Below are 17,345 nucleotides of genomic sequence, written 5' to 3'. Positions count from 1 at the left end.
CATTTGGGTGCCCTAACTCTCCCCCAGCCCCGTCTTACAATTCTTGATATTTTTTCTATTGCCCAGAAACACATCAACAGGAGAGAAACTTTTTTATAAATCATAGCCTAGAAGCATTTAAAATTTCAACAGCTACTATTCTTTTTATTATTATTATTAAATGGTCATTTGTGCCAGATAGTCTATTTGTATGAAAAATAAAAATGGAGAGATGTCTGCTTAGGATTAGTGCCTTTTTTATTTTTGTGACTATATTTTCAAGATAATGCAGGTTTATCGTTCCCTGATAGGGAAGCCCCTTTTCATCTCAGGTGACTGGACTGACTGGAGAAGGTCATTTGGCGCATGAATAAAATGGGACACGGCGTTCATTTGCTATTTTATTTTTTAAAAACGAAATATTCAAAGTACTTTTTTCTTTCAAATATCGACACATAATGTTGAACTTTAAATATGTACAGCATGTTGTTGTGATGCTCTTGTAGAAAAATGCATGCTTCTGGCCTGAAAACCAGAGCAAAATGCAAAAGACCATTTAACTGCAGCCAGAGAACATGAACCTGTACAGTATTCAGTCACTTTTCAGCACAGGAGTGAGAGCAGGAATACAAAATTGGAACCTATTGTTTCCTAGCAACATGGCTCAGGCCATTATAACACAATTTTCAGTATGATTAGAACCTCTAACTGTTGTTATATAGAAACTGAAAATCTTGGCATACACTGTAAACATCTTTACTTCTCATGAGAAAGTAAGCAGCTAAAAAGAATATTTTTCTGACATAAAGGCTATACTTCTCTTTTTCACCTTTTCTCTTACTGATGCTTTTGCCAGAAGAATAGTAAAGATCTAGACATTGTCATGATTCATACAAGTAAAATATTTTTCAAGGACACAATCTGATATACTAACATTTATTTAAGAGGTTAAAGTCCACCACTAAATCTAAGGAAAGATTTTTAACTGCCAAACACATTTCCTTTGACAAATAATGTAAGATGACAACCGCCAAGACAAAATCCACAGCAAGTTTAACTCTAACTATTTTCACTTACTGTTTAGGAAGTAATTTCTTCTTACACACAGTAGTATATTTGGTCCTTAATAGCTTTCACATGAAGGACACACTGACATAACAGTCACTATTTTGTGGTTGAATTCTTTTTTGTTGCTGTTTGTTGTTTTCCAGGTTTTTTTGTTTTGCTTTTTTGTTTTTTGTGTTTTTTTTTGTGTTTTTGCTTTTTTTTTCTTTCCAGAATAAACAACATTACAGAAGGCTGTGGAAGAGCAGTCAGAATCTAGTACTAGTTAGGTCGGCTATGTGTATATGAGTTTCTCCAAGAAAACAAGAATATTGCATCCAGTCTGTAGCCTTCCGTTTTCCATAAGCTACAATACACCCAAGTCTCTCCAAGTTTCTTTCAATACTTGATTACTGTACTTTTGCTTCCATTACCACTGAACGTCACTACAATTGCTCTCACAGAAACATATCTTCATAAATGCAAAAACTTTGCCCTGACTCTCTTAGGTTACGGTATTATAGTGGGGCCTGGTCTGGTAAAAAAATAGAAATAAATAAATAAATAAATAAATAAATAAATAAATAAATAAATTTAAAGGAACGAAAAGAAGAAAAATGTAGAAATAACATGGTAGAATGCGTGAAACTGTGCAACAGTGATGAAAAAGAAAAATGTTGTGAAAATTATAATTTACTTTTAGACTCTCTATGTAGTTTAGCATATGAGTTCCAAATTATACATTATTAACTTTTCATACATTTGGCTATGCTGCATATATTATATATATTTATATAGTCTATATATTATAGATCTTCTAGATAAATTGACAGGGAAAGACACACTTATTTTATACATTATTTTGCTGGGTTAAAAATAAAACATATGCCTATTTATATAATGAGTATTTTGCTAAAATTTGGATTTATTTCCCTTTCAGGAGTCATGCTTCTAATCAATAATGATTAGAATGACAACTAAAAATAAATGTATTTAAATGTCTGTTAAACTGTGAAATTTTCAGCTCATTTGGATCTCTAGACTATAGTGCAAAAGTAAAAACAAACCAAACCAACAACAAAAAAGCACAAATAAAATGGGCCTAACTAGGAAAAAACACAGGGAATACAACCACAGAGTGTTCCCGGCCTCTAGCCCAGAATGTTCTTCAGAGGAGGGCCCAACTACGGTGCTCTCACTCTGACTGACTGAATGGAGTGTGGCTGTTTAATGTCAGCTGCCAGTCTGTTGGGTGTGAAACATCAACTATTTCTCTTTAAATGCTTTTACTTTCATCAGGAAATGCAAATGAATTGTCCTGTCATTAATTTAAACTTCAGAACTACCAGTCAATGAAGGCATTCTTTGTAGTCAGCCAAATAAGAAGCAATGTACTCAATACTCAGTATCTCCACATTCTTAATAAGAAATGCCAAAATGTTTCTCTTACATTTACTACTTATTAGTGTTAACCTTTTGGGGTTTTTCTCTTTCCTCCAAAAAACTTTGGAAGTGGTAAAGAGAACAGTAATAGTTCAAGGCAGTATGAAAACCACAGCTGTAAGTGATAAAAAGTGCATTTCCTGAATATAATACAAATATAACTTTCAGAAATGAAAGGCACAAACTAAATAAATATGTATTACAAACTAGAAATGCACAGTTCAAGGTAATTACTATTAAGTAAAATCTTCAAATATTTGTTTCTAATGAATATTTTAAGCAGTTTGAAAATGATACACCATCAGTGAATTGCAAAAATTAAAATCACTTAAAATATAAGCAAAATAGACTCTTGGGTTAGTGATCAAATACATCATCACAGTTATGAATGTACTCAATATATAGATCCCAAATGATTTTTCCATTAATTTAAAAGAACGTCAGAGGTTCTAGGAACTTAAGGTCCATTTTTAGACTGGTGTGGAGGTATTCAAATTTTCAACAAGTTTTTAAGTCATTTTAGAATCCCATCCTGAATAAATACTGTACCAGTAACACACTGCTGATACAGGGATAAAAACCAATAATATGATTGTAGTCTGGATTAGTAATCTCTTGAGTTGGTGTGTTTCCAACTCAAGAGTTGAGTTCATCATGAATCTTCTCTCTCTCACTGTCTTTCAATACATGTGTAAGAATGTGGTAATGCCAACATAAAGGTTTTGAAAATAAAATGTTTAGATAAACCCTCCTCTACAATCTGTGGGTCCTTGTCTTTCCCTCACTCTACTTTGTATAGTAAGGAGCCAGACTCTTTAAAAACCTTGGCCTGAGCCTGGATTCTGACTTTGCATCTTTTCAAAGACACTGTCATCACAAAGCAAGGCAATGACCACCACACTGCATTTAGGTAGTAGCTGGAAAGAATCCATACTGTAACATTCCATCGTAAATTGTCCTTTAGACACAGCAAGTGTTCAGAATCGGGATGAAAGTGCTAAAGCTGGCTCAGGGGGATTTTCTACAGGCCACATCACGCTGTCATGCATTTTCATTCGTGGTAACTTGCAATTACACAGCATTTTATAAACTGTCTCTTTGACCCTGGGCACAAATCTCCCAGATCACCAAGGGCTTCTTTTACTACAGGATTCTTAGAGACTGACAAACTGCAGCTGACATTAACACTAATCCTGATCTTTTCCCAACTTTTAAATGATTACAGAAGAAAATCACACTTCCTTCCTGGAAAATAGTTATTTTCCTAGGCAGGAGATATGATTAAAGCAATTTAATGGGCAAAGGCAGAGAACTAAAATAACTAACCATATACATTATTTTGGTAAATAATAGTCTGCTTCTCTATAATTAGTTGAAATGTTTTAGGTTGGAAAAGGTACACTTAATTAAATTTCCTGACTATGGTTGGGAGATGTTCAATACAGAATGGTACATTTAAAAGATAAATATAACTGAGCTGAAACAATGTAGAGCAACTACTGTGATGTTTAGCTTGGTCTCCCCTTTGATATGTTCCTTTCAAGATTAGTATTCAGTCTAGTTTTTAAAGGTTTTGGCTCTTATGAATTTCTGCAGTAGTAGTGAATGAAATTTATCAGCATCCCAGGCATGTATGCCTGCTAAAGCCTCTCTTTCTTTTTGTACCAGAATCATTCTTTGTAGTAAGTCACCTTTCGTGTGCACAAAACCATTGGATTAGTGTATAAATATTGAATCACTAATGTGAAACTATGACCAAAACACACCCTATATATAAATGAGAAATTCCTACCCAGGTTAATAAAAGCTATGCTTACATGACACCAATATAGCTGAACAATTTAGTAAAACAAAATGTAGTCAAAACAGGTGGCATGGGAGAAGTTACATGGGCCAGCTGCCTTGGTATAACGCACACACAAGCAAATTGTGGCAATTCAGTCTGGGTACCACACCCACAGGGAAGCATGGTAGACAGAACGCAGCCACCACACGCCAAAACACAGCACAACAACATGGCATTTACTTTAACAAGCAGGAAGGAATAATCAGGGAGAAAGGGCAAATGGTTCTCGACTCTAGGAGATTGTGGCTGAGGACATTTCACAATTCTCTGAAGTGTCCTATAGCAGATCTGGAAAATGTGAAAGGGCTGGCAGTCTTTCAAAATGCAAGGTTTAGATAACTATTGCACCACTTTTTCTGCCCACAGTTAAATATGAAACTTCATGTCTCAATAGAGATATAGAACCTTGGGTTCTTTCTGTATATTTGCATATATATATATATATATATATATATATATATACATACATACATACACACACACATACACATATATGCATGGCTCGACAAATTTAAAGTGGTGCTTTCTGAAAACCTTTTGTTTTTAGCTGTTTCAGTTTTACTTGTGTTATTTTGAATACTGCCACACGAGAACTAAAAATCTCTGTCATTTCTTAAAGAGTTTAAACAAACAATATTAAAATACCATCTTCCGTCACATTGAAAGGCAGTTGGATATGTTTTTCCTCCATATTTACATATACAGAGTTTGGATCTAGAAAACCAATACAATAAACCATTTTATGTTTTAAAAACAGGCAGTCTTTGGTGACGCAAAGGCAGAGATTTTTTTGTTACCTCCTGCCTATTTCACTCTGTCTCATAAAGTGAATATTGTTGGCACTGTCAGAGAGTTCTAAATACTGCTCAACAGACAAAACAAAATACCCATCATAACCTTGTACCCTCCCAGTGCTCAAAAGCTGCTGCTTTTCCCCCTCTGTCCATGCCCGGATACCCTCTTCCCCTTCTTGCAATCTTCTTTGTTCCTTAGTCCAGGCCTGGGCCACAGCGCGCTGTCTGGCGATCTCCAACACGTGATTCTTTTCCTCTTCGACTGTTGTCCCATACCGGATGTTGAAGCACAGAGCCCCGTGCTGGAGCTGGATATCTGCAAACCGTCTAGTCCTCCCATTTAACACAGAAGTCATCTGGGACACAGTGACATTGACACCATTCTCTAGAATCCGCCTCCCCCCAGTGTTACCGATGAGCACCAGGTCTTCCTCCAGAGACCCAAGCTTAATGAAGTAGTGAGTGTCCCTCCCATCTATGGTAAAATGTAGGTTTTCCAGGTAATGAGCATTATTGAGAATGGCAGCAAGCCGCCTGCTATCTTCATTGGCTACTCCTATAATGTCGGCTGTTACTATGCCATCCTTGATGGCAAATTTAATACCTTTCCCAAAAACAGAAGGAACAGAGGCGAACCTTGGTTGCTTCCCTCCTTCAAGGCATCGTCCATCATTGTATCGGGGAGTCATGGGAAGTTGGTCCAAGGAAATGAAATTCCTGAGCTGTTTCTGGAGCTCACACTGAATACCCAAGATAGTCTAGGAAAGAAGAAAGGATAGTGCAAATGTGGCACAGGATTAAACACCTGCCATACGGTTGCTGACTGTGGAAAGCAAAGGCTTGCAATTTGCTGGTTTGTGATTTATAAACAAGCCAAATTTGGAATCTCTTCATCTGAGATTTGGAAAGAAAAGACTAACAGGTGACATGATTATTTGGCATGCATTTCTTGGTATCTTGGTGAGTTAAACATAAGAAAATATGTTCAAACTTGCCGAGACCGGTTTGGCTCAACAGATAGAGCGTCGGCTTGGGGACTGAAAGGTCCCGGGTTCGATTCTGGTCAAGGGCATGTACCTTGGTTGCGGGCACATCCCCAGTAGGGGGTGTGCAAGAGGCAGCTGGTTGATGACTCTCTTTCATCGATGTTTCTAGCTCTCTATCTCTCTCCCTTCCTCTCTGTACAAAATCAATAAAATATATTTTAATTAAAAGAAAATATGTTCAAACTTGATAGCACAGAAATTCAGAGTTAGAAGGCACTTCCAATAAAGTGGGTCCAGCTCCCCCCAAACAAAGGCATTTCATGTTTGCCAATTTAATTAAAACCAACTAGCTGTTATGACTGTGTGTAGAGTAATATGTTCAGCACAGGGAGATATAAAGAGATGCATACGGCATCATTCTTGCTTTCAAGCAGTTATGACTTTATAAATAACAATAGCAAACCAGCAAGAAGTTTGCTGACCTTCTTACGTGAACTTAAAATAAAAACTTTTTATTATGAAAATTTTCTTACATATGAAGAAACAGAACAGAATAATGAACCTTCAAGTATCCAATAGAAAGCTTCAACAATTTTCAACATTTTGCTAAACTTCTTTAGTACTTTTAATTACAAAAAGCATTTACATATTATATGTATTTACAAAAAAGGAAAAGCCTATAGAACCTATTTAGAATTTCTTTTCCCTTATATTTTCTTACACTTAAATCCCAAGCCTTCCCACACACATTTCAGTTTATGTTAAAGCCAAATGGTTGGTCCAAGGAAATGAAATTTCTGTGTTTTGCTAACACAGAAATTCTTATTTTTTCAATTAAAATAAAAAAGTTCCTTCTTGTTTTCACTTGCACTTCATACTCCTGATAAAATCATCTGCTAAAACATGGTTTTGGTATTCATATTTTTCCAGAGATTATCACTGTAATACTATTTTTGCTTCACTGCTTATATATACTTTTTCTTTATCAAAATAATTTAATTCTGTTATTCCCATGCTCTTCGTGCACTTTGCCCTAAATTATTTTGCAGTTGGAAATCTGTAATTGAACTTGGTAGCCCATTTCAGAATTTTAGAAGTTCAGTTCCTCTTTCCTGTTGTTTGTCTACCCGAGGAGTCCTCAAGTCACATGTTAGTCTTTTCTTTTCCAAGAACTCTAATCCCCTGATACTTTCCCCATGAAAGCTTTTGTTCTACTTTGTCCTTAATCATGATATTTTAGTGAATATTAAAGACAACTCAAAAATAAGTAACCAAATATATGTTAATACCATTTCATAGTGTTAGATGCTCTCCTGTTTTTATTTTTATTTTTATTTATTTTATTTTATTTTTTCAGCTAAGCAGAGATGGCAAAAAGATACTAACCTTTCCAGGATCCCACTCTTGAGTTTTAGTCTGAAGCTGTAGAAGCTCATACGTTAATTCCAAATTTTCTAACTCTGGTTTGGGAAATCCAGGTAGTACATTGTGTAACTGGAAACCAAATAGCTCCAACCAACTGCCAATGTCTGCGAGACAAAATTAAAGGGAAAAAAATTTAAAGCCCTTACTTGACAACCTTTGTGGGAAATTTTAAAGATGCCTCTCCTGCCTTCAATATGTTTAGTCAATGGGAAGTTAGGAATAAAACTCCCCCTTATATCACCCACTCTAAAACATATGATCCTATACTGGGAAACATTTTGATTCATGGATAATCACAGATAGGCTCATTTTACTGCATTGAAATTCTTGTTTTTATTTTTAAAAATGTATTTCTTCTTTTTCAGAGAGAGAGAAATAGAGAGAAAGAGAGAGAGAGAGAGAGAGAGAGAGAGAGAGAGAGAGAGAGAGAGAGAGAGATTTGTTGTTCTGTTTATTTATGCATTCACTGATTGATTCTTATATATGCCCTGAATGGGAATCATGCCCTAAACTTGGTGTATCGGGAAGATGCTCTAACAAACTGAGCTACATGGCGAGGTCCTTTTTTTTGTACTTAAATTATTTAAAAAATATTTTTATTGATTTCAGAGAGGAAGAGAGGGTTAGAGATATAGAAACATAAATAATGAGAGAATCATTGATCAGCTGTCTCCTGCAGGCCTCCCCACCTCCCCCCACCTGGGGATTGAACCCACGAACAGGCATATGCCCTTGGCCAGAATTGAACTTGGGACCCTTCAGTCCACAGGTCAATGCTCTATGCACTGAGCCAAACGAGCTAGGGCATGTACTGAAATTGTTAACATGGTAGTGGTATTAAGGCCACACAGACTGTGATGTTAGATTTATTTGATGCAACATATCCTGAATTTTTCTTTTATAAAATTACTTGTATAAGTTTTTAAGCATGAAAACTACAAACAGCTTACAAGGTAAGAAAAGATATACTTCAATGCAAAAGCATCGTGGTTATGAACAGTTTTTTCTCACTCTAGAAGTTTAAGGAAGAGAGTGACTTCACAATAACTTGTGGGCTAACTGGCAGGAAGAGGAAGCATGTTTACAAAGGCATTGAGATTATGTGATAAACACCGAGTTATCACTTTACATCATTGTAAAGTTTTACACTGCTTAAATACCTGTGGTATACTTTGCAACATCTTGAATTTTGCCAACTGGGTAGTTATTTTCAAAGGAGTAGAGGTTGAATGGTTTAAGAAGGAGGTTCAACTGTTTCCATATGTGATGATTAGGCGTCGTCCATCTACCAGCAACAACATCATAATCCCTTTGCCCCAGGTGCACTAATTTAGTAAGAAAATCATAGAGTCCTCCATGAAAACCAATGATAACCTGAAAGTCAGGGTAAGTGTCATGATAGATATCTCCATAGGGCGTGTACAATGTCTCTTTTATCACCTGACCTCGACTGCTGAACACAGCCAGCGGGGTGCCTGTATTATCACAGGCTACATAATATTCTTCACCACTGCTTAGTTCCATGGCAATAAGGTGACCTTGGAGATCATAATACAGGGATGTAATCTCTGAGCTCGTGTGGTTGTACAAATGTGTAACTCTTATGGGGTTGGCAAGGTCTGCATAGAAGAACTGGAGGTGCTGTCCTAGGCTGGACTTACTGGCAACACGTCGCCCAAGCCCGTCATAGTAATACTGCACACTCCAGCCAGAAGCCTTATTGTAGGCTTTCTGCAGCAGACCATTAGAATTATATTCAAAGATATCATTTCCCCTCTGCCTCAGAAAGCCATCTTCATCCATTTTATACTGAATTTCTCCTAGCCTGGTGATGCGATCCCGGAGATCATATCGGAGAGGAGTAAGACGAGCACTATTCCCATGGCTTAAAAGGTTGATGTTGCCATTCAGATCATAACTATAACGCCACTGGGTTTTATCATTTACAGAAACAGTTTGAAGTTGCCCATCAGCATCATATTCATAGAAATATCTTGTTATATTGGCATCTACTCCTACTCTTATATCACATATTACCATACGGCCCATATTATCATATTGAATAGTCATCCAGTAGGCAATTGCCTTTAGGATTTCATATTGGACTTCAATAACTTGGCCATTGGCACTGAAGATCTTGGTGTGCTTCATCACTGTAGTAGTTATGACCTGATTTAAGTCATAATTGATCACACTAAATTTTCCAAACTGCTCTGTTCTACCAGAGACATCAACATATCGGTATAGGTCTATGGGCAAAGGGGTTTCATTTATCACAGCTTGCATGCTGGTGACGCGGAAGTTGTTGTAGCTGTAGTCAAACCGAGCATTCACAAGACCTTCTTCACTGAATCGGAAAATCTGGCGTCCAATAAGAGGTCCTGGAGGAATCAAAATCAATATAATGAGAACAAAACTAGGTGTTTAATGTTTAGCAATCAGAAAGGTCTAGTGTTATTTTCTTTAGTATTAATGCTTTTATTTTCAAAATAAAATCATGAGATTAACTTCTGATATCTAATGTCTGGGTATATCATTTCATAGTATATATTCTCATAGTGTGGTCATCAGATTTGAAAAAAATTAAAATACTGTATATTATAGAATAACTGAATTAGAGGAACTATAGAAGCAATAACCCATTCACTGGTTGAGATGAGGAAACTGATAGTATAAACATGCTTTCTTTTTATAATCACTGACAAAAGTACTTTCAATTCATTTAACCTGGGTTAAAAAATCAGAGGGTCAGGTTTTGACAAAGTCCAGTATTCAAGGAACTGGATTTGGGCATTTTAGAAACCCAAAGGTTGAAATATAATACAAAATTCTGACTTCTGAAGATAATTTGCCATCAGCTGAGACAGAGGTTATACAGGGCATGAACTAGCTTCAGTGAGACTCATATCTTGCAACTGCATCTTTGGGAAGATTTGGTGGTGAGTAGGAAGCAGGTACAGTTAGATTAGGTACTTAAATCTCAGCTTTCTTGAGAAACGAGAGAAAAAAGAAATACATTGCATGTTTTTAAGGAATCAGCTTCATGCAGCATGTATTTTGAATTGTTAATAGAAGACACTTGGATAGGTAAAATGACAGTTTGTTGGATTCAATGTCTATAGGTTATTGCTTCTATCTCATACTGTGGACAGCAACAATCTCATTAAAAATATGATGTGGTATACACATCACCATCCTTTCACAACAAACCTGTTTGCCTGTATCTGATTGTGCAAATGAAGCCATCGTGCATCAGGTGTATTGTCTTAATCACTCCAGAAGACTCTTCATATGTTAATGTGACTTGAGTGGTGTCATAGAGAATCTCAGATAGCCTTGCTTGCTTGGTATACTTGTATAAAACTCTGCGCCCTGTCCCCACATGCAGGGTCTGTAGCAGTCGGCCATCTCGACTATAGTCTTGGATAAAATAAGTGCTACTGTCCGGTGGGGTATAGATATTCCGGTAGTAGCCCACTGAAAGCATGGTTTGTAAGCTGTGGCGCACCATACTAGGCATGGTGACTGAGAGCAGACAATCCGATTGGTCATACTCAAAGATGTAACGCCGCTGGCTATGCAAGAGAAGCATCACGGACTGAAATGAGACAAAGGGCAAAGTAGCATAATATGTACCACTGAGTGGAAGAGATGAAAGGAAATACATATCCAGACATTCAACACAAATTTACCAAGCACTCACTATGTGCCAGACATTGTGGTAGGCCCTAATTGATACAGTAGCGGTCAATAATAATGTCTATCCTCATAGAACTTACAGTTTAATGGAGAGAGACAAGTAACCAAGCTATTACAATATAGTGTGAAATGTGTTATGACAGGGGAAGTACAGGGTGCTTTTGGAAGGCAGAGGAAGAGCAATTAATCCAGACTTAAGAGGTCAGGGAAGGTTTCCTGGAGAAACAGATATCTGCCTTGAGACCTAAAGGTTGACTAGGTGAAGGCAGAGAGGTGGGTGGAGCGGAGTAGAGAGAGAGAGTATTCTTGACAGAGGGCACAGAATTGTGCGGGTATGGATAAGAAAGAAAACATGGCTTTTTCAGAGAATGAGAGGAATTTTGTATTGCCAGAGCATGGGTATGTTGGGGCAGAAGTGGTGGTGAATGGCAAGAGATGAGGGCAGTTAGGTAGGCTGGGTCTAGATCATATTGAGCTTGTTAAACCATGCTAAGGAGTTTGCACTTAAACATGTTGGCTACAGGGAACCACTGGAAGCAAGCTGAAGATCAGGACATTCGCACAGCTGGCAGAAACACTTAAGTTCTTATTCTAGAAAAGTTACCGTAGTTTCAATTTGGAGATGAATTTGAGGCAGGTAAATGGAGGGCAGGGTTTGCCGCACATTAAGTTATAGTCACCAAAACATGTCGATTGACTTCATGTACTAGATGTCTTTGTGAAAAGTTGCATAAAATATTATTATTATTGCTTTGCAATTCATGCTTTAAACTGTATTAGGGGAACATGCCATTAAAATGAACAATCCTCTGATTATATGGGCTCTCTCTCCCTAACCTGATCTGTATTTCAGAAATAGTTATTTGTTGAGGAATATGTAATACTTTGCTTCTATTAGGTATTTCAATGATAATGGCTTATCTTATTTTAATCTTGAATCTAAACATAAAAAGAGCACTGTTTTAGGGAGACATCAACCCTATTACTAATTGAAAAGCATTTAAATCTCATCTTTTAAGAAAAAGAAAAATTGCTCACTCTGGGGAATTCTGATGTAACTCCCCAAGGAAGCTTTACCTCTCCCTTCTTGAGAATTCCCTTATCAAGCAAATAGACTTAGTTAAGGTTTACTTTCTGAAGCTTCTGTTATGAAAACACAGGTCACTTTTCATCTTCTAAATACAAATTACATATATATATATATATATATATATATATATATATATATATATATATGAATTATACCAACACACTAATGTACATCTAAGTCTTTGAAACTACATATCCTCCCTGACCTTCTGAGAATTATTGATTTTGAATCACATGTCAATACTGTGAAGTCCAAGTCAGCATTTATTTGCTCAGTCACTTATCCTTTTTTTTTTCCTAAAATATATTTTGTTGATTTTTTACAGAGAGGAAGGGAGAGAGATAGAGAGCTAGAAATGTCGATGAGAGAGAAACATTGACCAGCTGCCTCTTCCACACCCCCTACCGGAGATGTGCCGCAACCAACGTACATGCCCCTGACCGGAATCAAACCTGGGACCTTTCAGTCCGCAGACCGATGCTCTACCACTGAGCCAAACCGGTTTCAGCACTCATCCTTTCTTTTCCATCAAGTACTCCACCAGGGGATACAGAGCTGCAGGTGGAAACCCTGTCACCTCATCACAAATGGACAACCTGCAGCTCTGAAAATCCCTCTGCACTTCTACGTGGACATGAGGACACAAAGGGAGAACTTCCTCCTTGATCAAGCAGAACCTGGGGCGAATTGGCGGGAAACATCTTTAATGACCTCTGTGCTAAAAGTCAGATTTTCCAATTCATTGCACTCTCTTCTGTCAACTGGCCATATACAAGTAACATCTGCCATCTGTGATGCAGGCCAGAGACAATCACCATATGGCTTCCACATATTATCTAATACCAGCCTGCTGGGGCCATGCCTTTCCCAATAGCTGTATCAATCTTGCCAAACATTGATTGCACATCGCCACTGTGTTCTCTCCCCTGCTCATATCCACACTGCAGTCAACCACTGCCTGACCCTGCTCTAGGTGATGCTGATGCTGTGCTGTCTCTAAAACTCCCTAGTCCATTTTAAAGCTCCCTGTCAATGGCAAGAATGTGGATGACGTGATTAGAAATCTCATGAATGTAACCATTGTGTTGTCAGAATACCATTTAGCTCTCACTTGGCTGCTTTTGCACTTTGGGTGGGCATTATCATGTTTGTTCAAAAAACAATGCTTAGGGGTCCATCCAACGCCCACAGTGCTGCTACAGGATAAAAGGCCATTTATTATTAGTCCAAAAAATAGAGTGGAAGACTTTTTTATTTTGTAAAATTGATTGTGAGGCCCTAAGGAGATTATTGTAAAGAAGAGGAAAGGAACAATCATGCCTGTGTACTCCTTTGAACAATAGAAATGAAATGGTAGAAATTCAATTAACCACCAGATGGCAGTGTGGGGCCACCTGAAAGCTCAAGCCTCAGGCTGCATCTGTCCCTCCAGGCTGCCTTTGAAATTTTCAACCCCAAAAAGGCAATTTTGTGTAAACGTATTAGACTAAAGCATCTTATTAAATTATTATAAAATATATTTAAATGCATCTTAAAAATGAAGTTCTTAAGAATGATTTCAGGAAGCTGAAAGATTTACATTTACTCTAATACAAAATTTTAGCTCCACAAGTCTTCTAAATATAATTAATTCAGAGGCGTCTCATAAATCAAGATAGAAAATTAATGATCACACAGAGAAAATTTAAGAAACAATAATTGATTTTTTAATAGAGAAGAGATTATTTAAGCAACTTCAGCTATTACCCAAATAATTATTTTTCTCCGAATGGCTACAAACCATTGTGCATAAAAATGATCCATATAACTTTCACCTATTCTAGAGGAAGTCAAAGAATTTTTAGAAAATTTCTGCACCTTAAGGTGAAATATCTGCTGTTGCTTTTAAAATATATCATGGTATAGGTATGGCAACCAAATTTACAGAGGTAATACCAGAGGTACTTTGAGGTATAAAAAGAAATACACATTTTAAAGTTTGAGAATTTGTACTTTAAAATATACTACAAAAGCCAGCCTCTTTGTCCTTGCTCTGCTCCAGATATAGTGAAAAAATGTGCAAGCAAAGGCCATGTTCAAGAGAGGACTGAAATGAGCATAGGAAGACACAGAACCCCATTACATCATTGAAAAAGTTACATGTAAATAAGATTTTATAAATTCAATATTCTTTCTCCTTTTTTCCCCCTAGAATCACAATTTCAAAGATGTTTTAATTTCCTCTCTCTCTTCCTTCCACTCTTTCCTGTGTTAATTTACCTTCAAGTAGCACTAAGTGCTAGCATTTAAGTTCTCAGTCTTAAAATAAATACTATAATGCACTAGTCAAATAGAAAGCAACATTTTTTGAGTGACAAGATGTGCTAGGTGCATTATATTGTTATTTCATTTAATCATCACATCTATTTGGTGAATTAGTTATCACTGTCCATAACACTGTTAAGATCAATGCCATGGTAAATAATTTTTAGAAAGTAAAGAACCATGTGTTTTGTAGGTTCTGAGTTTTGCATAATAGGATTGCTTAATAGGGGCTATGGTTTAATTAGAGAACAAGTTAGAAATCAAGAAAGGGACAAAAATAAACTAAAAGGCACAAGTGATTTCGTTTGTCTCTCTTGTCAAAAAACTAGTCTTTGGAAGTCACCCGGGCTTTTCTTGATACACTATTTCATGTCAATAAGATCTTATTTCTGTCCACTGCAGACACTGATAGTTTCACATAATTTTCTTTGTTTTGTTTTGAAAGAATTATTGTCAACTAAGTTTCTGCAAAGAGAATTTATGTGAAGTTTGCTTCACATGATTCTTCACTCAAGTAAGTTTGATGAAATAATCAGCTAATTCAGAAAAAGGAAACAATAAAATTGTTTCAGAGGCTAATACTGCATGCAGGGCTGAAATGTAAGTGCTCAATAGGCTCTTTTGTTATTGTATAGATAGCCTGAAAGGAAAGTCTTCTGAGAGCCATATGCAACTGTCCATACAATTAGCGCAATGGCCAGACTACAGTGCTAATGAGGTTGGGGTTATGAGTTCAAACCCATGTAGTTTCCCTAAAGAGAGCTAGCTATTGCACCACCCACATGTAGGAAGAAGCAATGCAAACCCATCCTCACTTCTGAAAAAAATAATACAGCCTGTGTTCCATAACAGTGGCACCTTTTTTTTTTTTTGTATGAAGGTCATCATTATATGTTTTGCTTATGTAAACATACCACCAAATATTTGGATTCAGTCAATTTTGTAAGAGGTTCAGCCCTTTGTGGACATCAGTCATATAATTTTGCCAGTCATTCTTGTTATCAAAATTCAAAAGAGGAAAGTCCCACTCTATAAGATTCAGACATTCCCAGTGTAGAGAATAAAGATATAATAGATTTCTTCAGCAGAAAAGGATACAGCAGAAAACCCCTTTCTTTATCCTGCATCCCAAGTGGGGCCAGCTTTATCTCCTAGGCATTTCCAACTTGGCAAATCCCCCAGTGACTGACTCTGGGAAATAGTAGAATCATTTTTTTTATAATGACATACAACCACTGGCACACTTTTGTTTGAAACCCTGGGGGTATATCAAAAAGGCTTGGTATCGTTGGGTGCAAAAGCAAAATTTTGCCTTGTGAGCTACGAATTCCTATAACTTTTTAAAAAACTTCTAGGGGTCACCTTGTGCTCATTACCCTTTACTGGTCAAGGGAAAACATTTTTCAATTTTCTCAGAAATTAATTCAAGACTGATAAATTCAGTTGAATGGATAGATTGAGGAAACAAGAGACACTATCTTAGGATATTAGAAATTGAGATGGCAGATAGAGATCAATTTCTGTTATTGTACTCTGCTGCTGATCTGGCTAGAAGATATTTTGCTGTGTGAGGGCTGATGTTTGACAAATGGTTTTGGTGGCAGGATTAAAGTCCTTGTCTGTTCTTACCAGAGGCCATGAGCTCCTATCATGGATGCTACTCGAGACTCGCTGTACACAAAAGACTATAACCAATGAGCCCTACTGCCACCAGTCCCTCTGACAGTTGATTACTTGTGAAAATTAGTCCTCAAATGTATACTACTAAAGTGTCACTGACTATCCTAACACAATTAGAATTCTTCGTCCTCTGTGTAAGAGGCTCTTTTCCAGAGCTAAGATACATTAACACACAATTTTATAATTTTCTACCTATTTTCCTCACTATGGGCTTTCATAATAATAAAGATACATTTTCAACGGCATGACTGAATATGCTCAAATGAGGAGAAAGCTAAGCCATTATGCTGACTTCAATTTGAAGTATGTGGCAGAGTGTGGGGTTAGGGAAAGTTCTCAGTTGCAAAACAGCTTATTTTTATAGGACACACACACACACACACACACACACACACGCACACACACACTTTTTTTGTGGGACAGAACACCCAGAACAAAGACTTTTCTCTTGCCAGTCCTTACCAAGGTGGGTAATTAGGACCACTTTTGATACAGTATTCTCAGTCAGATCTCAGAACTAGTTTATTTTCCCCATATACTTACTTACCTTTTCTAAGTAGGTATAGCTCCAAATTTTCCCATCAGCCCAAGTTCTTGAAATTATTTTTCCACTCTGGTCATATTCCATTTTTTCATTCCACATCCCCCTTTGAATAAACGTCACCAGTCCTGAAGGTGAATACGTGATGTTCACTTCATTATATCTGCTTACAGGAGACCACAGAACAGGTCGTCCAGTTTGGTCATAAAGAATTCGAAGGGTGAATTTCCGATGGTCATCATAGATCTTCCCTGTGCGTGTTATATGATCAAAATCTATGGACAGTAGGTTTCTGTTATGGGCCTACAAAAAAAGAGGTACAAAATTAATTTGAAGCTCTGTCTTGGTTCCCCCTATCTAGCACACACACAATCACAACTTTTTCCTGATTCTCCAACAATGGAGTGTCTCTGGACTTTGAATCTGAATGACTTTCACCTTCCTCAGATGACACTGATCTTTATTCTCCCATCAGACCATACAATCCTGGAGGGGTGGGCTATGTCTTAACTCT

At 37.0% G+C, this 17,345-nt stretch overlaps 1 protein-coding gene across 5 annotated transcripts in view; it reads right to left on the bottom strand.

Moving 5' to 3' along the window:
- Positions 1–367: 367 nt before the first annotated feature.
- Positions 368–17,345, bottom strand: part of TENM1 (teneurin transmembrane protein 1) — a 915,501-nt gene continuing 898,523 nt past the window's right edge. For all 5 annotated transcript variants that reach the window (XM_084870761.1, XM_084870765.1, XM_084870762.1 and 2 more), the window contains 5 exons: positions 16,838–17,134; positions 10,728–11,115; positions 8,678–9,898; positions 7,479–7,621; positions 368–5,864 (listed from right to left, as the gene is read on the bottom strand). In XM_084870761.1, coding sequence (XP_084726887.1) covers positions 5,106–5,864; positions 7,479–7,621; positions 8,678–9,898; positions 10,728–11,115; positions 16,838–17,134 — 2,808 coding nt within the window. In that variant the 3' untranslated portion in view covers positions 368–5,105. The remainder of the gene's footprint in view (positions 5,865–7,478; positions 7,622–8,677; positions 9,899–10,727; positions 11,116–16,837; positions 17,135–17,345) is intronic.

This window comes from Pipistrellus hanaki (assembly GCF_964339955.1).
Source record: "Pipistrellus hanaki genome assembly, chromosome: X".
In the NCBI taxonomy this organism is placed as follows: domain Eukaryota; kingdom Metazoa; phylum Chordata; class Mammalia; order Chiroptera; family Vespertilionidae; genus Pipistrellus; species Pipistrellus hanaki.
Note: the sequence above shows the minus strand (reverse complement) of the source record. Positions and strands in the feature narration are given on the sequence as shown.